The sequence below is a fragment of the Calypte anna genome, unplaced genomic scaffold (genome assembly GCF_003957555.1).
Source record: "Calypte anna isolate BGI_N300 unplaced genomic scaffold, bCalAnn1_v1.p scaffold_234_arrow_ctg1, whole genome shotgun sequence".
NCBI classification, from domain to species: domain Eukaryota; kingdom Metazoa; phylum Chordata; class Aves; order Apodiformes; family Trochilidae; genus Calypte; species Calypte anna.
In genome coordinates this window covers 1-23,832 of record NW_022045498.1, presented here as the reverse complement: position 1 = coordinate 23,832, position 23,832 = coordinate 1, and the positions used below count along the sequence as shown (strand labels likewise).

Genomic DNA, 23,832 nt, shown 5'->3' with positions numbered 1-23,832 from the left:
GCCAGGGCTCAGTGACAGAGCCCAGTACCGGGCAGGAAGTGCTGGGAACGGGCCGAGGATCCGCAGCTGGGGGTTCGGTACCGGGCAGAGGGCTCCCGAACCGGGCTAGGGACGCAGGGACAGAGCCCGGTACCGGGCAGGAGATGCTGGGAACGGGCCGAGGATCCGCAGTTGGCGGTTCCGGTACCGAGCAGAGGGGTCCGGGACGGGATAAGGAACGGTTCCGGTACCGGGATGGGACAAGGGGCGGTTCCGGTACCGGGCAGGTACTACTTAGCTCCACCTTGGGCTCCCAGAACCGGGCGGTTCGGTGACGTCATTAGCGGGGCGGGTCCGGTACCACCCCCCACATCCCAAAGCAGGGGGGGGGGGGGTCAGGATTCCCCCCCACCCCCCCCTCCCCTTGAGGCGCTAAAAAAAGGGGGGGGGTCCCGAACCCCTTCCTAGGGGGGGGGGGGGGTTCGGGGGGGGTCAGAAGGAGGCGGCTCCGTTTTGGGGTTAAATCAGCGTTTTATGGGAAAAGTGACGCCGCGACACGGTCCGACACACGGGCACGAGGGGATGGAGAGCACGACGGGGGGGGGGGCACAGAGGGGGGGGGACACGCGTGAAACACAGTGGGGGGGGGGGTCACAACCCCCCGACCCCACTCCTTGGGCACCAACCCCCCCCCCTCCCCTCCCCAAGGTCTGACCCCCCCCAAGACCCCCCCAAAAAGGGGAATAAGGGAGGGGGGGGGGGAGAAAACCCCCGGCCTGACCCCCCCCAAATGGATATGGGGAGGGGGGGGGTCAGAAAGCCCCCAGCCCCCCCCAAAATGGAAATGGGGAGGAGGGGGGTTAAAAAAAAACCCAGCCCCCCCCCCCCCAAAAAGGGGAATAAGGGGGTGGGGGGTTTAGAAAACCCCCGGCCTGCCCCCCCCCCCAAATGGAAATAGGGAGGAGGGGGGGGTCAGAAACCCCCTGGCCCCCCAAAAAAGGGAAATGGGGAGGGGGGGTCAGAAACCCCCTGCCCCCCCCAAACCCCCCAGAAGGGAAATGGGGAGGGGGGGGTCAGAAACCACCCAGCCCCCCCAAATCCCCAAATGGAAAGGGGGGGGGGGTCAGAAGACCCCAGCCCCCCCCCAAAAGGAAATGGGGAGGGGGGGTGTCAGAAGACCCCCGAAATGGAAAGGGGGGGGGGGTCAGAAAGCCCCCAGCCCCCCCCCAAATGGAAATGGGGAGGTTGGGGGGGGTGTCAGAAGACCCCCCAAATCCCCACATGGAAAGGGGGGGGGGTCAGAAGACCCCAGCCCCCCCCAAATGGAAATGGGGAGGTTGGGGGGGGGGGTCAGAAACCCCCCAGCCGTGCCCCCCGCCCCCTCCCCAAAAAAAACCTCCCCCAGCCCCAAATCTGGTAAAAACCCCGTGAGATTTCTGTGTGTGTGAAAGGGGGGGGGGATGTGAATGAATTAATCCTTTTTTTTGTCCTCTGGGGGTTTTTCTTCCTCGGGGGGGTTTGGAAGTGTGGGGGGGGTCCCGGGTGTGTTGGGGGAGGGGGGATTTTCGGGGAGGGGGGGTCGGGGGGTGACCTGGTCCTCCCCGCTGAGCCCGAACTCGTTGATCCGGGTGAGGTCGACGCGGTAGATCCAACGTTGGTAGAGATAGATGAAGAAAACCACGTCTGGGGGGGGGGGAGAAAGGAAAAAAAAAAGTGGGGGGGGGGTTAAAAGGTGAGGGGGGGCACCCCTAAACCTAAGCTGACCCCCCCGTTTTGAAGTGGGGAGGGGGGAAAGGGGGGAGAAGCAGCAGAAGACAAAGGGAGAGCTCTGGGGTTGATGGGGCCCCCCCAAAAAAAAAAAAACAACCCCCCCCCAAAAAAAACAACCCCCCCAAAAGCCTGTGGACCCCTCCTCACTATAAAGATTGGAAGGGAGCCTATGGACCCCCCCCCTCCCCAAAAAAGGGGACCCCATTAACCCACCCCCCAACCATAAGGACTGAAAGGGACCCTATGGACCCCCCCCCACTATAAGGATTTAAAGGGACCCTCTAGGACCCCCCCCCCAAAAAAAAGGTTTAAAGGGACCCTATGGGACCCCCCCACTAAAAAGATTGGAATGGACCCTATGGACCCCCCCCCCCCCCCAAAAAAGGGGACCCCATTAACCCACCCCCCAAACATAAGGACTGAAAGGGACCCTATGGACCCCCGTTCCCCCAAAAACCCCCAGTAGGGACCCTGGGGTGTTGGGGGGGGGTTTGTGTTGGGGGGGGTGTTCAGGGGGGCGTTTGGTGAGGGGGGGGCACCCCTAAACCTAAGCTGACCCCCCCGTTTTGGAGCTTTGGAAGTGGGGAGGGGGGAAACGGGGGGAGAAGCAGCAGAAGACAAAGGGAGAGCTCTGGGGTTGATGGGGCCCCCCCAAAAAAAAAAAAAACAACCCCCCCCCAAAAAAAACAACCCCCCCAAAAGCCTGTGGACCCCTCCTCGCTATAAAGATTGGAAGGGAGCCTATGGACCCCCCCCCTCCCCAAAAAAGGGGACCCCATTAACCCACCCCCCACCATAAGGACTGAAAGGGACCCTATGGACCCCCCCCCACTATAAGGATTTAAAGGGACCCTCTAGGACCCCCCCCCCAAAAAAAAGGTTTAAAGGGACCCTATGGGACCCCCCCCCACTATAAAGATTGGAAGGGAGCCTATGGACCCCCCCCCTCCCCAAAAAAGGGGACCCCATTAACCCACCCCCCAACCATAAGGACTGAAAGGGACCCTATGGACCCCCCCCGACTATAAAGATTGGAAGGGACCCTATGGACCCCCCCCTTCCCCCAAAAAACCCCAGTGGGGACCCTGGGTGCTGGGGGGGGTTGTGTTGGGGGGGGTGTCCGGGGGGGGGTTGTGTTTGGGGGGGGCTGTTAGGGGGGGGTGTTTGTGTTCGGGGGGGGGTGTTTGGTGTTTGGGGGGTGTTTTAGGGGATGTTTGGTGTCGGGGGATGCTGCTTGGTTTTGGGGGGGGGGGTTTGGTGTTTGGGGGGGCTGTTAGGGGGATGCTGTTTGGTTTGGGGGGGGGTTGGTGTTTGGGGGGGGGTGTTAGGGGGATGCTGTTTGGTTTGGGGGGGGTTGGTGTTTGGGGGGGGTGTTAGGGGGATGCTGTTTGGTTTGGGGGGGGGTTGATGTTTGGGGGGGGTGTTAGGGGGATGCTGTTTGGCTTTGGGGGGGCTTTAGGGGATGATGTTTGGTGTTAGGGGATGATTGGTTTTGGGGGGATTCTGCTTGGTTTTGGGGGGGTTTGGTGTTTGGGGGGGCTGTTAGGGGGATGCTGTTTGGCTTTGGGGGGGTTTGGTGTTTGGGGGGGCTGTTAGGGGGATGCTGTTTGGTTTGGGGGGGGTTGGTGTTTGGGGGGGTGTTAGGGGGATGCTGTTTGGCTTTGGGGGGGGTTGGTGTTTGGGGGGGCTTTTAGGAGGTGCTGTTTGTTTTTGGGGGTGTTTTAGGGGATGTTTGGTGTCAGGGGATGCTGCTTGGTTTTGGGGGGTTTGGTGTTTGGGGGGGCTGTTAGGGGGGTGCTGTTTGGTTTGGGGGGGGGTTTGGTGTTTGGGGGGGCTGTTAGGGGGGTGCTGTTTGGCTTTGGGGGGGCTTTAGGGGATGATGTTTGGTGTTAGGGGATGATTGGTTTTGGGGGGATTCTGCTTGGTTTTGGGGGGGTTTGGTGTTTGGGGGGGCTGTTAGGGGGATGCTGTTTGGTTTGGGGGGGGGTTGGTGTTTGGGGGGGTGTTAGGGGATGCTGTTTGGTTTGGGGGGGTTGGTGTTTGGGGGGGGTGTTAGGGGGATGCTGTTTGGTTTGGGGGGGTTGGTGTTTGGGGGGGCTGTTAGGGGGGTGCTGTTTGGTTTGGGGGGGTTGGTGTTTGGGGGGGCTGTTAGGGGGATGCTGTTTGGTTTGGGGGGGGTTGGTGTTTGGGGGGGGTGTTAGGAGGTGCTGTTTGTTTTTGGGGGTGTTTTAGGGGATGTTTGGTGTCAGGGGATGCTGCTTGGTTTTGGGGGGATTTGATGTTTGGGGGGGCTGTTAGGGGGTGCTGTTTGGTTTTGGGGGGGTTTGGTGTTTGGGGGGGCTGTTAGGGGGATGCTGTTTGGCTTTGGGGGGGTTTGGTGTTTGGGGGGGCTTTTAGGGGGTGCTGTTTGTTTTTGGGGGTGTTTTAGGGGATGCTGCTTGGCTTTGGGGGGGTTTGGTGTTTGGGGGGGGTGTTAGGGGAATGCTGTTTGTTTTTGGGGGGGTTTTAGGGGATGATGTTTGGTGTTAGGGGATGTTAGAGGTTTTGGGGGGATTCTGCTTGGTTTTGGGGGGGTCCCTGCCCCCCCCCCCCCCCTCCAGCCCCCCCCCAAAAGGCCTTACCATCCCTCAGACATCCTATCCTGTACATCATGGGCATTTTGATGACGAAGGCAAAGAGGTCGTCGATGAAGGTGTTGAGAGCTTTGTAGGTCAGCATCCTCCAGGGCAGGTGAGCCACAGACTTCAGCTTGTAGTTAATGAAGAGCTGGGGGGTCATGGTGATAAATCCTGGGGGGCAGCAAGGAGGGGGGGGTCCTGGTTAGTGGGAGGGAGGTCTGGAAGTGACCCCCCCCCAAAAAAAAAACCCCAAAAAAACCCAAGGAAAAAAAGAGCGTCTGGGGTGAAAAGGGAGAGGAAAGGGTTAAAGGGAGGGGGTGGAGGGGGGAATGGGGGTGCCTGGGGGGGGGGAAATAAGGGGGGGGGTCCTGGTTAGTGGGAGGGAGGTCTGGAAGTGACCCCCCCAAAAATAACCCAAGGGAAAAAAGAGTGTCTGTGGTGAAAAGGGAGAGAAAGGGGGTAAAGGGAGGGGGTGGGGGGGGAATGGGGGTTTGGGGGAGGGGGCAGCAAGGGGGGGGGGTCCTGGGTAGTGGGAGGGAGGTCTGGAAGTGACCCCCCCCCCCAAAAAAAAAAAATTAATTAAAATAATTAAAGAAATTAATTAAAGAGATTGGGGTGAAAAGGGAGAAGAAGGGGGTAAAGGGGGGGGGCTTGGTGAGGGGGGGGGGGTTGGGGGGGTTTTGGGGTTCAGGGGGTTGTGGGGGGCAGTCTGGGGTTGGGGGGGACTGGGGGGGGCTTGGGGTTGGGGGGAGGGGGGAATTGGGGGGGGTTTGGGGTTCAGGGGGTTTTGGGGGGGACTTGGGGGGGTTGGGGGGAACTGGGGGGGTTTGGGGGGTTTGGTGAGGAGGGGGGATTGGGGTTGGGGGGGGCTTGGGGGGGTTTGGGGTTCAGGGGGTTGTTGGGGGGGCAGTTTGGGGGGGGGTTGGAGGAACTGGGGGGATCTTGGGGGGGTTGGGGGAGATTTGGGGTTCAGGGGGTTGTGGGGGGGCAATTTGGGGTTGGGGGGGAACTGGGGGGCAGTTTGGGGTTGGGGGGAGATTTTGGGGGGTTTGGGGTTCAGGGGGGTTTTGGGGGCATCGTGGGGGGGTTGGGGGGCAGTTGGGGGGCAGTTTGGGGTTCAGGGGGGTTTTAGGGGGGCAGGTTGGGGGGGAACGGGGGGGCTTGGGGGGGCCTGGGGTTGGGGGGAATTGGGGGGGTTTGGTGAGGAGGGGGAATTGGAGTTTGGGGTGCTTGGGGGGTTTGGGGTTGGGGGGAACTGCGGGAGGGCTTGGGGGGGCCGTTTGGGGGGGGTTGGCGGGGCCTGGGGTTAAGGGGGGATTTGGGGGGAGATTTAGGGTTGGGGGGTTTGGGGGCTTTGGGGTTCAGGGGGGTTTGGGGGGGGTCCTGGGGAGGGTTGGGGGGAACTGGGAGGGGCTTGGGGGTCAGTTTGGGGGGAGTTTGGGGAGGAACTGGGGGGGGGTTGGGGTTCTGAGGGTTTGGGGGGGCAGTTTGGGGGGGGTTTGGGGTTGGGGGGAACCAGGGGGGCAGTTTGGGGTTGGGGGGAACTGGGGGGGGGGGCTTGGGGGGCAGTTTGGGGGGAGGGTGGGGGGAGATTTGGGGTTGGGATTGGGGGGGGTTGGGGGCTTTGGGGTTCAGGGGGCTTGTTGGGGTTGGGGGGGGCTTGGGGGGTTTGGGGTTAGGGGGAACTTGTGGGGGGTTTTGGGGGGGGGGAATATTGGGGGAACTGGGGGGGGTTTGTTTCCTTTTTTTGGGGTTCTTTCCTTTTGGGGGGGGTCCTTTTTAGGGGGTCTCTTTCCTTTGCTGAGAGTTGTTCCAGGAGCGATCGCTTCCTTTTTTTTTGGGGTCCTTTCCCTTTTTTTTGGGGTTTTTTCCTTTTTTTGGGGGTTCTTTCCTTTTTTGGGGGGTTCTTTCCTTTCGGGGGGGCCCTTTCCTTTTGGGGGGGTCCTCTCCTTTTGGGGGGTCTCTTTCCTTTTCTGAGAGCTGTTTCAGGAGCGATCGCTTCCTTTTTTTTGGGGTCCTTTCCCTTTTTTTTGGGGGTTCTTTCTTTTTTTGGGGGGTTCTTTCCTTTCAGGGGGGTCCTTTCCTTTTGGGGGGACCCTTTCCTTTTGGGGGGACCCTTTCCTTTTGGGGGGACCCTTTCCTTTTGGGGGGGGTCTTTTTAGGGGGTCTCTTTCCTCTTCTGAGAGCTGTTTCAGGAGCGATCGCTTCCTTTTTTTTTGGGGTCCTTTCCTTTTTTGGGGTTTTTTCCTTTTTTGGGGGGTTGTATCTTTTCAGGGGGGTCTTTTCTTTTTTGGGGGGGGTCTTTTCACCCCCCCAGCACTCACCAAAGGTGAGGAGGAAGCCGTAGAGCATGCTGAGCACCCAGGAATACCACCCTTTGTGTTCCAGGTAGAGGAGGCTGTAGACAGCGTAGCATCCCAAGAGTGGGAAAAGGATCCAGGAAAGGTACCTGAAAGCCATCTGGAATTTTGGGGGGGGGGGATTAGGAAGCAACAACAGTTGGGAAGCAGGAGAAAACCCCCCCCCACCTTTAAAAAAAAAAAAGGGGGATGAGGAAGGCAACCAACACCCACCACCCCCCCTAAAATCCCATAAGGGAGGAGAAAATGGGGTCCCAGGAGGGGGAAATGGGGTGGGGGGGGGGGGAAATGGGGTCCTAGGGGGGGGAAATGGGGTGGGGGGGGGGGAAAATGGGGTCCTAGGGGGGGGAAATGGGGTCCCAGGGGGGGGGAAATGGGGGTGTGTGACCCCCCCACCCCAAACTCACATCATCATACACCTTGGTGGAGGACTCGATGTACGTGGATTTGTCCTTGAAAGTCAGGAGAGGGAGGAACCCAACGAGCTTGTGCTGGCGGTCCAGCTGGGGAGGGAGGGGACAGAGGTCACCAAGTGGCACCAGGGAGGGGACAGGGGGCACCAAGTGGCACCAGGGAGGGGACAGGGGACATCAGGAAGGGGACAGGGGGCACCAGGGAGGGGACAGGGTCACCCAAGAGGGGACAGGGGACACCAGAGCGCACCAGGGAGGGGACAGAGGGCACCAAATGGCACCAGGGAGGGGACAGGGGGCACCAAATATCACCAGGGAGGGGACAGGGGACACCAGAGTTCACCAGGGAGGGGACAGGGGGCATCAAGAAGGGGACAGGGGACACCAGAGGTCACGAGGGAGGGGACAGGGGGCATCAGGAAGGGGACAGGAGGTACCAGGGAGGGGACAGGGGGCACCCAAGTGCAAAGAGATGTCACCAAATGTCACCAGGGAGGGCACAGAGGGCATCAGGGAGGGGATAGGGGGCACCCAAGTGGGGACAGATGTCACCAAATGTCACCAAGGAGGGGACAGGGGGCACCAAATGTCACCAGGGAGGGCACAGGGAGCATCAAGAAGGGGATAGGGGACACCAGGGAGGGGACAGGGGGCACCAAATGTCACCAGGGAGGGGACAGGGGGCATCAGGAAGGGGACAGGGGGCACCAGAGGTCACCAGGGAGGGGACAAGGGGCATCAAGAAGGGGACAGGGGACACCAGAGGTCACGAGGGAGGGAACAGGGGGCACCAAATGGCACCAGGGAGGGGACAGGGGGCACCCAAGTGCAAAGAGATGTCACCAAATGTCACCAGGGAGGGGACAGGGGGCACCAGAGGTCACCAGAGAGAGGACAGGGGGCTTCAGGGAGGGCACAGGGGACACCAGGGAGGGGACAGGGGGCACCAGAGGTCACCAGGAAGGGGACAGGGGGCACCCAAGAGGAAAGAGATGTCACCAGATGTCACCAGGGAGGGCACAGGGGACACCAGGGAGGGGACAGGGGACACCAGAGGTCACCAGGGAGAGGACAGGGGACACCAAATGTCACCAGGGAGGGGACAGGGGACACCAAATGTCACCAGGGAGGGGACAGGGGGCTTCAGGGAGGGCACAGGGGACACCAGGGAGGGGACAGGGGGCACCCAAGAGGGAACAGGGGTCACCCAAGAGGGCACCAGGGAGGGCACAGGGGTCACCAGAGCGGGGCCACTGCCACCCCCCAGGCCTTGCTGTGTGTCCCCTCCCCCCGTGGGTGGCTCACCCGGACATCCATGACCTTTGTGATCTTCCAGAGGTCGATGAGGAGCCCGATGAAGACGCTGACCTGGACCACGAAGTTGGTTTCGTTATCCAGGATGTAAAGGAGAACAACGAGGGATTGGAAAACCCCAAAGAAAACTGAACGAACTGAGAGCCCTTCCAGGGACTGCCGACTGTTCCAGAACTGGATATCTGCCAGGAAAACACCCAAGGAGGCATTGAAAAAGAGGGAAAAGTGGGAAAAAAACCCCCGGATCCATCCCCGGAGGAATCCCCGCAAAGCGTCGCGCCCATCGGCGCCTGGAAAAGCCCCAAATTTGGGGGGTTTGGGCTCAAAATTGGGGCAGTTCTGGGGGGCTCGGGGTGGCCACAGCCTCTGGGATTGGAGGGGGGTCCCCAGCAGCTGGGATTTTGGGGGGGGGTGAAAGGGGGGGGCTGAGGGAGGCACAGGGGGGGAGGTGGCAGAGCGGGAACCCCTCAAGGGGTGGGGGGTTGGGGTTTGCCACCACCTCAGTGTCCCCTCCTCCCTCTGTCCCCATGTCCCCCCCATGTCCCTGTGTCCCCCCCGTGTCCCCCCGTGTCCCCCCAGGGCAGGACTCACCATTTTTGAAGGCCAAAAACTCGAAGATGCTGTGGACAATGGAGACCACGATGGTCAAGGCCAGCAGGTAAGGGTTTGTCTCCAAGAGAGCCACCTGGAAGAGGCAGAAACCACCTGAAGCTCCATCCCCCTCCTTTCCCTCTGCTTCCCAAAGCCCTGGGAATCCTTCCCAAAGCCCTGGGAATCTCCTCCAACTGGGAAGATCCAGATCCCAGAAGTTTGGGGTGGAAGGGAGCACCCAAGAGCCACCCCCTCCCCTCTCCCCCTCCTTCCACCAACCCATCAGCAAAAAAAAAAAAAAAAACCACCCTCAAAACCTAAATCCACCCCAAATTTTCCAGCTGGAATCCAGCACTCCCTGTCCTGTCAATCCCATTCCTGCTGGGAAGCCCCTTCCTAGATTTCCTGGGATTTTTTCCTAGGATTTCCCACCCCCCTTTCCAAGCTCCCTCTGGATGCCATTCCCTTCCCTCCTAGGTGTCAAGCCCCCTGGAATTCCCAAGATCCCATCCCAGCAGGAACACCACTCCTCTCCTTGTGTCCACGTGGCTATGGAGCTTCCCACAATCAATTATTTGGGATCCAACTCCCAAATCCATGGTAAAAAATCCATGGAAAACCAAGGGAATAAAATAAATGTAGAGAAACAAGAGAAACCAGGTGCCTGGAGTTGCCAGTGAGTGGGTGAGAGTCCACCTGTGCCTGGTTAGGGCAGGGCCCTTGTTACCAGGGGCCAATAAAGGTGGGACACACACCCACAGAGAGAAGCTCACTCTGGGGTGAGGCAATGGAGAGGCCAGCAGCTCGTGGAGCCTCAGGAGCAAGAAAGGCTCCTCCTGCTACATCTGGTGGAGAATGCGGGCACCATACAGACGTCTAAAGAAGCAGCAGTGTGAGGAGCTGGGAACAGGAACGTTCTCCCTGATTTGAAGGAAGGGCCTGGGCTAACACTCTCCCTGAAAGGTGTGACCAGCAAGCTCTTTGGATTGGAAACCCCTGAGCAGAGGGAAGCCAAGAGGATGGAATCCCATGAGGAAGGGTTAAAACCTGTGTATGGAATCCCATGAGGAAGGGTAAAATCCCGTGTAACCCCATGAGGAACCAGCAAACTCTTTGGAAACCCCTGAGCAGAGGGAAGCCAGGAGGATGGAATCCCATGGTATGGAATCCCATGAGGAAGGGTTAAATCCCGTGTAACCCCATGAGGAACCAGCAAACTCTTTGGAAACCCCTGAGCAGAGGGAAGCCAAGAGAAGAGCAGAAACAGGAGGGAGAAGAATGACCAGCAAGCTCTTTGGATTGGAAACCCCTGAGCAGAGGGAAGTCAGGAGGATGGAATCCCATGGTATGGAATCCCATGGTATGGAATCCCATGGTATGGAATCCCATGAGGAAGGGTTAAATCCCATAATCCCATGAGGAACCAGAAACCCATGAGGAACCAGCAAGCTCTTTGGAAACCCCTGAGCAGAGGGAAGCCAAGATAAGAGCAGATACAGGAGAGAGAAGAACAACATTTGGAGAGATCCAGGAGGATAAGGAGGGAATTGTGGCTTCTTCCTCTCACCTTGACTGAATCCTGCTCCTCATCCGACTGCTCGTAGAGGTCTTCTCCCAAAAAATTCCAAGGGGATTTGGTGCTCTGGGCAGCATAAAGCTGCCAACGCCAGAGGGAAAGGGGGCAGAAGGAAAGGCGGAAAGGGAGGCGGCGGAGGCTCTCGTTGATGGGGAAGTAATCCTTCTGGAGATTCCAGTAATCGTTGAAATAAAGGATGGGATAATAATCCCCACTGATGGCATCGAACTTCACGTCTGGAAAATCCCCCAAAAATCCCCCCAAAAAAAGAGGATTAGGGGGTGGGAAAAGTCAGGGATGCTCCTCAGGTGTTTCCGTTCCCTCCGGCGCGACTTGGAGAAAGTTCCGGAGGGAATAATGACAAAACGACCCCAAAACCCACCAAAAGGAGCCCAAAAAATCATCCCAGGAGTAAAGGAGACCCCAAAAAACAACCCCAGAATGGGGGGGAGCCCAAAAAGCCCCCCCTAGGAGGGAGGAGACCCTAAAAAATACCCCAGGAGTAAAGGAGACCCCAAAAAGCCACCCAAGGGGTAGAGGAGCCCTAAAAAGCTACCCCAGGATTGGGGGAGACCCCAAAAGGCCACCCCAGAATGGGGGGGAGCCCAAAAAGCCACTCTAGGAGTGGAGAAGACCCTAAAAAAACACCCCAGGAGTGGAGGAGCCCCCCCAAAACCACCACAGGGATGAGGGAGACCCCAAAAATCCACCTCAGGAGAGGGAGAGACCCCAAAAAGCCACCCCAAGAGGAAAGGAGACCCCAAAAAGCCATCCTAGGAGAGGAAGAGCCCCCAAAAGCCACCTCAGGAGTGGGGGAGACAGGGAAAGGCTTTCCAGGAATGGAGGAGACCCCAAAAAACCACCCCAGGAGAGGGGGAATCCCCAAAAATCGACCACAGGAGTGGAGGAGAGCCCCAAAAGCCCCCCTAGGAGAGGAGGAACCCCCAAAAATCCACCCCAAGAGTAAAGGAGACCTCAAAAAGCCACCCCAGGAGTGGATGAGACTCCCAAAAGCCACCCCAAGAATGGGGGAGACCCCAAAAAGCCACCTTGGGAGTCACGGAGACCTCAAAAAAGCCCCCCCAGGAGTGGAAGAGACCCCCAAAAGCCACCCTAGGAGAGGTGGAACCCCCAAAATCCGCCCCCCCAGCCCTTACACTGGTCCAGAGGGGGGGGGACACTGCCCTTGACCCAGGGGGTGTGATCATCCACCATGTTGATGGTCAGGTTTGGGTGCCAGTGGGAAATGACCTCCACGGGGCCGTAATCCTCTGCCCTCTGGAAAGGGAAAAAAAAAAGGGGAAAAAAAGGGAAAAAAAGGTTCCCTCTGCTTTTTCCCCTTCTCCTGGAAGGAAGGAGAAGGAAAAAGGGGAGCAGGAGGAGCTGTTGGTACCTTGATCATCTCTGGATCTGCTTCTGTCTCCCCTGTCAGGAGGTTTTTGGTCTTCTGGAAGCGTCGGCGTTTGTATTTATTGATCACTGGGAAAGCAGAGGGAGAGCTGAGTAATTCCAAGGAAAAAAAGAAGGGAATTTAAACAAGTCCCAAGCCCTTTTTTTTTTTTTTTTCCTCAGGACACAACCCCCAGAGCTCGTTTAATGTCTCTAATTAAATCCCCAAGGGAAAGGCTGCAGCCAAAACTTTGGGATCACGGCCCCGATTTAGGAGGAAAAAACCCAAAGAGAAGGTTCTGGATCCTTCTGTCCTCCAGGGGGATCTGGGGGGGACAATTCCCCCCTTTTTCCTTGTAGATCCACAAATAGGGACCCCCCCCCCCCCATCATTCCCCAGAATCCCAGAGCTGGGATTTAAAGAGTTTTTCTCTCTGTAAAAAATTATTCCAAAAACGGGAGCAAAAGTGGGAGATTTGGGGCCTTTTTCCCCCTTCAGGCTCTGCTTTTGCTGGAAGTGGAGCTCAGCCCCCCTGGAATGAGGGGGTTCCCCCTTTTCCCAGCCCCCCCAAGGCCTCACTTCTGGAGGTGTGGACGGTGGCCAAACGCCTGTAGAGGTTTTTCTGCCGTGGGTCTGGGTGGAACCCACTCTTGGTGAAGTAAACGTGGACGTAGATGGAACCATTCTGCTGCACGCTCTGAAACCACAACCCCGGGGAGAGTGAGCTGAAAAACCTCCCAAAAAAACCCCCCAAAAAAAAACACCCCTAAAATGGAGCTGTCTCAACCTGGGAGATCTCGACCTCCCCGTAGTGCTCGTAGCAACCGTCTGAGTTCTCCCCGCTGGTCCAATCCCCGTAGATCAGGTCCCGTTTCTGCCAGAACAGAGCTGAGCTGAGGTTGAAATCCGTGAAGTGCTCGTGTTCCGAGATGTAAACGTAAAGATCCTGAGGGAAAAAGAGGAAGAGGAAAAGCTGGGAAGCTCCTGGAACACCGGGAAGGCAGCACCCGGATTGGCGCCGCCGCCGCTCTGAGGTGAACGCAGGGAGGGGGGGGGGTGTTGGACGTTCCCAGTGGGTTCTGCTGGCTCCAAACTGGATCCAAACTGGATCCAAACTGGATTCAGACTGGATTCAGACTCTTCCCAAATTACCATCAAGGTGTCCTTAGGGAAAAGATTCCTGCTGGGAGCTCGGGGTGCTCCCCCCCCACTGCTCTGCTCCTGAGGCGCCGGCCCGCGGCGGAACCAACTGCTGATGGCCCAGATGATGAAAATCCTGAGGGGAAAAAAGAGGGAAAATCCCTAAAAATGTTGGGGTGATTCCCCCAAAAAACCCCCAAGGTTTCACCCTTCCCCCCCACTGAGCTTCTGAAGGGAAAAAAGGGGGAGCAGAAGCACTGAGGGCACCTCCAGAGCATGAGGAAGGACCCAGCGCGCTACAGGGCCAAGCAGAGCCCCCCCCCCCACCCCAAAGTCCCCTCCCAGGAGGTGACAAAGTGACCCCAAAAAGGCCCCAATGTCCCCTCCCTGGAGATGGCAAAGCCCCCAATGTCCCCTTCAGGGAGGTGACAAAGTGTCCCCCCAAAAAGTCCCCAATGTCCCCACCTGGGAGGTGACAAAGTGTCCCCCCCAGGGTCCCCACTGTCCCTACCTGGGAGGTGACAAAGTGTCCCCCCTAAAGTCCCCAATGTCCCCTCCCTGGAGGTGACAAAGTGTCCCCCCCAGGGTCCCCAATGTCCCCTTCAGGGAGGTGACAAAGTGTCCCCCCCAGGGTCCCCAATGTCCCCTCTAGGGAGCCCCAAATGTCCCCTCCCAGGAGGTGACAAAGTGCCCACACTGTCCCTTCACAGGAGGTGACAAAGTGCCCCCCCCCAGGGTCCCCAATGTCCCCTCTAGGGAGGTGACAAAATGCCCCCCCAGAGTCCTCAATGTCCCCTCCTGGGAGGTGACAAAGTGTCCCCCCCAGGGTCCTGCTGTCCCCACCTGGGAGGTGACAAAGTGCCCACCCCAGGGTCCCCAATGTCCCCTCCCAGGAGGTGACAAAGTGCCCACACTGTCCCTTCACAGGAGGTGACAAAGTGTCCCCCCTAAAGTCCCCAATGTCCCCTTTAGGGAGGTGACAAAATGCCCCCCCAGGGTCCCCAATGTCCCCTCTAGGGAGGTGACAAAGTGCCCACCCCAGTGTCCTACTGTCCCCACCTGGGAGGTGACAAAGTGCCCCCTAAAAAGTCCCCACTGTCCCCTTTAGGGAGGTGACAAAGTGTCCCCCAAAAAGTCCCCAATGTCCCCTTTAGGGAGCTCCAAATGTCCCCTCCCAGGAGGTGACAAAGTGCCCACCCCAGGGTCCCCAATGTCCCCTCTAGGGAGGTGACAAAATGCCCCCCCAGAGTCCTCAATGTGCCCTCTAGGGAGGTGACAAAGTGCCCACCTCAGTGTCCTACTGTCCCCACCTGGGAGGTGACAAAGTGTCCCCCCCAGTGTCCCCAATGTCCCCCCCCCTCTCCCGCTGTCCCCTCCCGGGGGGGTTTTCCCCTCCGTGCCCGTGTCCCCCCCCATCCCTGGTGTCACCGTGCCCGGTGTGCCAGTCTCGGTACCAGTGTCACGGTCGGTACCGGAGCTCACCTGAACAGAACCCCTTTGATCACCTGCCAGGCGTTGGGTGCCCCTTGCTGCCTCTGCGGATCGGGCCCCGCCGCCGCTTCGCCGCCCCCGGCGCTCCCGTTGCTGCTGACCTGAGGCAGAAGGAAACCCAAGAACGGCACCGGAGGATCAAAGGGACCTTTCCGGAACCGAACGCCGAACCTTGGATCCACCCGAACCCTCCCCGGTTCCCCTCGTACCTGCCCCGGGCCCGGCGCTGCCTCCGCCGCCGCCGCCACCTCAGTCCCCGGCGCCGCCATTTTGTTGCGGCCCTGCTCTCGCGAGAGCGGCGGCGGGCACGTGATGGGGAATGGGCGGGGTTTCGGTAAAAGGGGCGGGGCTTTGATAAAAAAAAAGGGCGGGGAGTTTCGGTAAAGGGGCGGAGCTTCGAGAAAAGGGGCGGGGTTTGGGTAAAGGGGTGGGGTTTCAGGGGAAAAGGGGGGGTTCGGTGAAGGGGCGGAGCTCTGTGTAATGGGCGTGGCTTCAATGAAGGGGTGGAGCTTTGGTAAAGGGGCGGAGCTTTAATAATAAGAGGAGGGGTTTCGGTGAAGGGGCGGGGTTTCGGTGAAGGGGTGGAGCTTCAGTGAAGGGGCGAACCTTTGGTAAAGGGGTGGAGCTTCGGCGAAGGGGCGGAGGTTAGGGAAAGGGGCGGGGCTTCATTGAAGGGCGGAGCTTATAGTAAGGGGGCGGGGCTTCGATGAGGGGCGGAGCTTCCGTAAAGAGGCCGAGGTTGGGGAAAGGGGCGGAACTTCGGAACGGGGCGGAGCTTTGGGGGGGTGGGGCGTGGCTTCGGTAAAGAGGGGCTCTTAGGGGGAGGGGCGGGGCTTAGGGAAAGGGGCGGGGCTTGGGTTCAAGGTGGGGAATCCCCCTCCCCTCCCCTCCCCTCCCTCCTCCTTCCCCGCGGTGACGTCACCCGGCGGCAGCCAATGGGAGCGCGGCCCGCGCGGGGATTTCCAAGTACGGCGGCCGCGAGGTCTCGGGCGGGAGCGGAGGGGGCGGTGGGGAGCGGGGGGACAGCGGGGGACAGAGAGGGGACAGCGGGGGACAGAGAGGGGACAGCATGGAGAGGAACCCCCTGGCCATGGGTGAGGGCGGGACAGCGCGGGGACACGGGGGGACACGGGGGGGGACACCGGGGGAAAGGGGGAGACATGGGGGGACACTGGGGGGGGAGTGGGGGGACACTTGGGGACACGGGGGGCACTGGGGGACTTGGCTCTAACTGGGGGGGACACGAGGGGAAGGGGGAGGACACTAGGGGACATGGCCCTAACTGTGGGGGACACTGGGGGAAAGGGGGGGGGACACTGGGAGGAAGTGGGGGGACACTTGGGGACACTGGGGGACACGGGGGGGGACACCGGAGGAAAGGGGGAGACATGGGGGGACACTGGGGGGGAGTGGGGGGACACGGGGGGGGAGTGGGGGGACACTTGGGGACACGGGGGGCACTGGGGGGCATGGCTCTAACTGGGCGAGACACTGGGGGAAAGGGGGGGGACACTGGGGGACATGGCCCTAACTGTGGGGGACACTGGGGGCGAAGGGGGAGGACACTGGGGGGAAGTGGGGGGACACTTGGGGACACTGGGGGACATGGCCCTAACTGGGGGGGACACTGAGGGGAAGTGGGGGGCCACCTGGGTACAGCGGGGAGAGAAGGGACAGCATGGAGAGGAACCCCCCGGCCATGGGTGAGGGGGGGACAGCGCGGGGACACGGGGGGGAAAAGGGGAGGGACAGCGGGGGACACTGGGGGGACATGGCCCTAACTGTGGGGGACACTGGGGGAAAGGGGGGGGACACTGGGGGACATGGCCCTAACTGTGGGGGACACTGGGGAATACTGGGGGGAAGTGGGGGGACACTAGGGGACATGGTCCTAACCATGGGTGACACTGGGGGGAAAGGGGGGGGACACGGGGGGACACCAGGGGACAGGGCCCTGCCCATCAGGGACACTGGGAGGAAGTGGGGGGACAGTGGGGGACACCAGGGGGAAGTGGGGGGACACGGAGGGAAGAGGGAGAGGACAGCAGGGGACACTGGGGGGACATGGGGGGCACTGGGGGACATGGCCCTAACTGGGGGGGACACCGGGGAACATTGGGGGGACACTGGGGGACATGGCCCTAACTGGGGGGGACACTGGGGAACATTGGGGGGACACTGGGGGACATGGCCCTAACTGGGGGGGACACTGGGGACAGTGGGGGACATGGCCCTAACTGGGGGGGACACTGGGGGGGAGGGAGGGGACACTGGGGGACAGTGGGGGACATGGCCCTAACTGGGGGGGACACTGGGGGCACACTGGGGGACACAGCCCTGATCTGGGCCCCCCCCAGTTCCTATCCGGGGGGAGGAACTGGGAGGAAGTCGGCCCTGGGGCCCCCCCAGTTCTTTCCCTGGGGGGGGGGGGTGTCACCCGTTCCTTGAGGTGACACTGGGGGTGACACCGGGGGTGTCTGTGTGTCCCCCCCCCAGGAGCTGCCCTGCAGGACCCTGGCGTGGCCATGGCAGTGCCCGGTAAGACCCCCCCCACACCTCCCCTCTGGGGGGTCCCCAACCCCTCTGGGGGATCCCCAACCCCTGGGGGGGTCCCCAACCCCTGGGGGTCCCCTCTGAGGTGTCCCCTGGGGGGGGTCAGGGACCAACTCAAGGTTTGGGGTTTTTTGGGGTTGTTTTTTTGTTTTTCAGATGATTTGGGTGAGTGGAGAGTTGGGGACCCCCCCCCCCAGAGCCTGGGGACATCTTGGGGACATCCTGAGGACAATGTGGGGACAGGGACATCCTGGGGACACCCTGGGGGCACCTTGGGGACACCTTAGAGACCTTGGGGACATCTTGGGGACACTTTGGGGACATCCTGGGGACACCCTGGGGACACCTTGGGACACCTTGGGGACACTTGGGGACATCTTGGGGACACTTTGGGGACACCCTGGGGACACCCTGGGGACACTTTGGGGACACTTTAGAGACCTTGGGGACACTTTGGGGACATCCTGGAGACAGGGGTATCCTGGGGTCACCCTGAGGTCACCTTGGGGACATCCTGGGGTCATCCTGGGGTCATTCTGGGGATACCTTTGGAGTCACCCTGGGGACATTTTGGGGACACCCTGGGGACACTTTGGGGGCATCCTGGGGACACCCTGGGGACATCCTGGGGACACCTTGGGGACATTTTGGGGACACCTTGGGGACACTTTGGGGACACCCTGGGGACACCTCGGGGACACCTTGGGGACACCTTGGGGACACCTCGGGGACACCTTGGAGACACCTTGGGGACATCTTGGGGACACTTCGGGGGCATCCTGGGGAGACCCTGGGGATACCTTTGGGGTCACCCTGGGGACATCCTGGGGACACTTTGGGGTCACCCTGGGGAGACCTTGGGGACACCCTGGGGACATTTTAGGGACACCTTAGACACCCTGGGGACATCTTGGGGACACTTTGGGGACATCCTGGGGACACCCTGGGGACACCTTGGGGACATCTTGGGGACCTTGGGGACATCTTGGGGACACTTTGGGGACATCCTGGGGACAGGGGTATCCTGGGGTCACCCTGAGGTCACCTTGGGGACATCCTGGGGTCATTCTGGGGATACCTTTGGGGTCACCCTGGGGACACTTTGGGGGCATCCTGGGGACACCCTGGGGAAATCCTGGGGACACCTTGGGGACATTTTGGGGATACCCTGAGGACATGCTGGGGATACCCTGGGGACACCTTGGGGACACCTCGGGGACACCTTAGACACCCTGGGGACATCTTGGGGACACTTTGGGGGCATCCTGGGGAGACCCTGGGGACACTTTGGGGTCATCCTGGGGAGACCTTGGGGGCACCTTGGGGACACCCTGGGGACATTTTAGGGACACCTTAGACACCCTGGGGACATCTTGGGGACACTTTGGGGACATCCTGGGAAGAGGGATATCCTGGGGTCACCCTGAGGTCACCATGGGGACACATTGGGGACATTTAGGGGACACCCTGGGGACCCCTTGGGGACACTTTGGGGTCCCCTCTGTCCCCCCAGAGATCATCGAGGAGCTCATCAAGGCCGATGGGTTCCACCCGGACCCCCCCCTCCTGCCCCCCCCCAGGGGCTCCCCCAAACTGGTGCCTCGTGGCTCCAGCCCCTTAGTAGCCACCCGGCCCGGTTTGGTGGCCCAGTACGGCCCCACGGTTCTGCCGGTACCGGCACCAACCCCACAGCTGACCCAAAGCCTCAGCACCCTCAGCCTGGCACCCAAAGGGGACCCAGGGGACAAGGAGAAGATGGGGGGGGGTCTGGACCCCCCGAGGTTCAGGGAGGTTCTGGACCCCCCCAAGTTGGGGGAGGTTCTGGAGCCTCCCGGAATCAGGGGGGTTCTGGACTCCCCCAGGCTGAGGGAGGTTCTGGATCCTCCTAAATTGGGGGAGGTTCTGGACCCCCCAAGACTGGGGGGGGTTCTGGACCCTCCTGAGTTGGGGGAGGTTCTGGACCCCCCGAGGATCGGGGGGGTTCTGGACCCTCCTAGGATCAGGGGGGTTCTGGACCCCCCGAGGTTCAGGGAAGTTCTGGACCCCCCTAATTTGGGGGAGGTTCTGGAGCCTCCTAAATTGGGGGAGGTTCTGGACCCCCCCAAGATGAGGGAGGTTCTGGACCCCCCAGGACTTGGGGGGGTTCTGGACCCTCCGAGGTTCAGGGAAGTTCTGGACCCCCCTAAGTTGGGGGAGGTTCTGGAACCTCCCAGAATCGGGGAGGTTCTGGACAACTCCAGGCTTAGGGAGGTTCTGGAGCCACCGAGGTTCGGGGAGGTTCTGGAGCCTCCCAGTCTGAGGGGGGAGGTTCTGGTCCCGGCCCGGTTCGGGGAGGTTCTGGCCCCGCCCCGGTTGGTGATCACGGAGCAGCCGAAGCAGCGGGGGATGCGGTTCCGGTACCAGTGTGAGGGGAGATCCGCGGGAAGCATCCTGGGGGAGAGCAGCACCGAGGCCACCAAAACCCTGCCTGCCATCGAGGTGACAATGGGGACGTGGGGACAGTGGGGACAAGGGGACAATGGGGACAATGGGGACAATGGGACAATGGGGACAATGGGGACAATGGGGACAATGGGGACAATGGGGACAGTGGGGACAGGAGGGGACAATGGGGACAATGGGGACGTGGGGACAGTGGGGACAGTGGGGACAGGAGGGGACAATGGGGACAGTGGGGACATGGGGACATGGGGACATGGGGACAATGGGGACAATGGGGACATGGGGACATGGGGACAGTGGGGACAATGGGGACAGTGGGGACATGGGGACAATGGGGACATGGGGACAATGGGGACAGTGGGGACAGTGGGGACAGGAGGGGACAATGGGGACAATGGGGACGTGGGGACATGGGGACATGGGGACATGGGGACAATGGGGACAGTGGGGACAATGGGGACAGTGGGGACATGGGGACAATGGGGACATGGGGACAATGGGGACAGTGGGGACAGTGGGGACAATGGGGACAATGGGGACAATGGGGACAATGGGGACAATGGGGACAATGGGGACAATGGGGACAATGGGGACAATGGGGACAGGAGGGGACAGTGGGGACAGGAGGGGACAATGGGGACAGTGGGGACATGGGGACAATGGGGACAGTGGGGACAATGGGGACAGTGGGGACAATGGGGACGTGGGGACAGTGGGGACAATGGGGACATGGGGACAATGGGGACAGGAGGGGAGAATGGGGACAGTGGGGACAGGAGGGGACAATGGGGAGAATGGGGACACTGGGGACAATGGGGACATGGGGACAGTGGGGACAATGGGGACAGGAGGGGACAATGGGGACGTGGGGACATGGGGAGAATGGGGACAGTGGGGACATGGGGACAGTGGGGAGAATGGGGACATGGGGACAATGGGGACAGGAGGGGACAATGGGGAGAATGGGGACAGTGGGGAACAGTGGGGACAGTGGGGACATGGGGACAATGGGGACACTGGGGACAGGAGGGGACAATGGGGAGAATGGGGACACTGGGGACAATGGGGACATGGGGACACTGGGGACAATGGGGACAGGAGGGGACAATGGGGACATGGGGACACGAGGGGACAATGGGACAGTGGGGACAATGGGGAGAATGGGGACATGGGGACAGGAGGGGACAATGGGGACAGTGGGGAGAATGGGGACAGGAGGGGACAATGAGGAGAATGGGGACAGTGGGGACAGGAGGGGACAATGGGGACAGGAAGGGACAATGGGGACGTGGGGACAATGGGGACAGTGGGGACATGGGGACAATGGGGAGAATGGGGACAGGAGGGGACAATGGGGACAGGAGGGGACAATGGGGACGTGGGGACAATGGGGACAGTGGGGACATGGGGACAGTGGGGACATGGGGACAGTGGGGATAATGGGGACATGGGGAGAATGGGGACAATGGGGACAGTGGGGACAATGGGGACAGTGGGGAGAATGGGGACAATGGGGACATGGGGACAATGGGGAGAATGGGGACATGGGGACAGTGGGGACAGTGGGGGACATGGGGACAGTGGGGACACTGGGGACAGGAGGGGACAATGGGGAGAATGGGGACAATGGGGACATGGGGACAATGGAGACAGTGGGGACAATGGGGACAGTGGGGACAGTGGGGACAGTGGGGGACATGGGGACACTGGGGACAGTGGGGACAGGGACAATGGGGACAGTGGGGACCATGGGGACACTGGGGACAGGAGGGGACAATGGGGAGAATGGGGACAGTGGGGAAAATGGGGACAATGGGGACATGAGGACAATGGGGACAGTGGGGACAGGAGGGGACAAAAGGGGACAGTGGGGACATGGGGACAGTGGGGAGAATGGGGACAGGAGGGGACAGTGGGGACAATGGGGACAATGGGGATACAGGGGACATGGGGACAGCAGGGACAATAGGGGACACCAGGGAACACTGGGGACAGGAGGGGACACCAGGGGACACCGGGGACATAGGGACAGGGTCATGGGGACAGCAGGGACAACGGGACAAGAAGGGACAATAGGGGGACAAAAGGCACAAGAGGGGACAAAAGGGACACCGGGGGATACTGGGGACAGGTGGGGACACCGGGGACAATAGGGGACACTGGGGACAAAAGGGGATGGGGACAGGGTTGGGGTGTTGGGGACACCACTGGGGGGGTTGGGGACATCAGTGGGGGTTTGGGGACATCTTTGGGGGGTTGGGGACACAACTGAGGGGGTTGGGGACACCAGTGGGGGCTTGGGGACAGCAGCGGGGGCTTGGGGACATCTTTGGGGGTTTGGGGACACCATTGGGGGGGTTTGGGGACATCTTTGAGGGGGTTGGGGACACCAGTGGGGGCTTGGGGACACCATTGAGGGTTGGGGACAGCAGTGGGGGTTTGCGGACATCTTTGGGGGGTTGGGGACAGCATTAAGGACACCATTGAGGGTTGGGGACATCTTTGGGGAGTTTGGGGACACCATTGGGGGCTTGGGGACACCATTGAGGGTTGGGGACAGCAGGGGGGTTTGGGTGTTGGGGACACCAGTGGGGACACCATTGAGGGTTGGGGACAGCAGTGGGGGTTTGGGGACATCTCTGGGGGGTTGGGGACATCTTTGGGGGGTTGGGGACACCACTGGGAACACCATTGAGGGTTGGGGACAGCAGTGGGGGTTTGGGGACATCTTTGGGGGGTTGGGGACACCATTGAGGACACCACTGGGGGGGTTGGGGATATCTTTGGGGCGTTGGGAACAGCAGTGGGGGTTTGGGGACATCTTCGGGGGGTTGGGGACACCACTGGGGGGGTTGGGGACACCAGTGGGGGCTTGGGGACACCACTGGGGACACCACTGGGGGGGTTGGGGACAGCAGCGGGGGCTTGGGGACATCTTTGGGGGTTTGGGCACACCAGTGGGGGCTTGGGGACACCAGTGGGGACACCATTGAGGGTTGGGGACATCTTTGGGGGTTTGGGGACAGGATTTTTTGGGTGAGGGGAGGTGACCCTGAGGTGTCCCCAGCTCCTGCAGTGCCAGGACATCCCCGAGGTGACGGTGACGGCCTGCCTGGTGTGGAAGGATTGGCCTCACCGCGTCCACCCCCACGGCCTGGTGGGCAAGGACTGCGCCAACGGGCTGTGCCGGGTGGTCCTAAAACCCCAAACCAACCCCAAACACAGGTACCGGAACCACAAGGATCCGGTCCGGTACCGGGAAGCCCGGTTCTGGCCCTCCCAGAACCACCAGGATGAGGCGCGGGGTGTAGGCCGCAGGCCTCAGGCTTTAGGCCTCAGGCTTCACGCGGGAGTAGGCCCGAGTTTTGGTTTTTGGGGTAAAAACGGAGCTTTGAGGGGAAGGGAATGGGGTGAGGAGGAAGAGAGGATTGGGGTAGAGAGAGGGGGGGTTGTTTTGGGGGGTTTTGGGGTTTTTTTGTCTTTTTTAGGGGCGGTGTGGGGAGAGGAAGAGGAGGCCGCGGCCTAGGCCGGGCCCTGAGGGCAGCGCTGGGCCTTGCCTGAGGGGGGTGTTTGGGGTTTTTTTAGGTTTTTTTTTTTAGTTTTTGGGGGGCTTCTGAGAGGAAGGAGGCGGGGAGGGTGCTTGAAGGGGGGTTCTTGGTGAGGGGGGGTCCTTAATGGGGTCTTAAATGGGTTTAATGGTCTTTAATGGGCAGGAGGAGGGGGGGGTTTGGGGTTTTCTGGGCAGGGGGAATTTTGGGGGGGTTTGGGATGGGGAGGGGGGAAAATCCCCACACCCCATTGAAACTTCCCCCCCCCCTTTGTCCCCATTTCTGCTCCCGGGAAGCTTCAGCAATCTGGGAATTCAGTGCGTGAAGAAGAAGGAGATCGAGGCGGCCATAGAGAGGAAACTGCAGCTGGGAATTGACCCCTTCAAAGGTGGGGGGCACCCTAAAAGGGGGGGGGGACCCTAAAAGGGGGTAGGGAACCCTAAAAGGGGGGGAGAACCCTAAAAGGGGAGAAGGGATCCTAAAAGGGTAGAGGGGGAACCCTAAAAGGGGAGAGGGGACCCTAAAAGGGGGGTGGGGATCCTAAAAGGGGGGTGGGGAACCCTAAAAGGGGGAGGGGACCCTAAAAGGTTGGGGGGAACCCTAAAAGGTTGGGGGGAACCCTAAAATGGGGTAGGGAACCCTAAAAG

At 60.6% G+C, this 23,832-nt stretch overlaps 2 protein-coding genes across 2 annotated transcripts; one reads left to right on the top strand and one right to left on the bottom strand.

Annotated features, from left to right (window-relative positions):
- Positions 1–1,450: 1,450 nt before the first annotated feature.
- On the bottom strand, positions 1,451–14,933 carry CLPTM1 (CLPTM1 regulator of GABA type A receptor forward trafficking). The gene is made up of 14 exons (XM_030468701.1): positions 14,852–14,933; positions 14,634–14,743; positions 13,164–13,287; positions 12,799–12,957; positions 12,591–12,708; positions 12,015–12,100; positions 11,779–11,899; positions 10,613–10,857; positions 9,046–9,139; positions 8,446–8,636; positions 7,135–7,230; positions 6,692–6,827; positions 4,371–4,538; positions 1,451–1,662 (listed from the first exon to the last, which is right to left on the bottom strand). Exons 1-14 carry the CDS (start codon positions 14,909–14,911, stop codon positions 1,451–1,453), a joined length of 1,920 nt encoding a protein of 639 aa, XP_030324561.1. The 5' UTR covers positions 14,912–14,933.
- A 763-nt stretch (positions 14,934–15,696) lies between these two features.
- On the top strand, positions 15,697–23,608 carry LOC103539477 (histone-lysine N-methyltransferase 2D). Its single transcript, XM_030468700.1, has 6 exons — positions 15,697–15,736; positions 17,139–17,180; positions 17,352–17,360; positions 18,709–19,673; positions 22,705–22,862; positions 23,482–23,608. Exons 1-6 carry the CDS (start codon positions 15,712–15,714, stop codon positions 23,606–23,608), a joined length of 1,326 nt encoding a protein of 441 aa, XP_030324560.1. The 5' UTR covers positions 15,697–15,711.
- Positions 23,609–23,832: the final 224 nt, after the last annotated feature.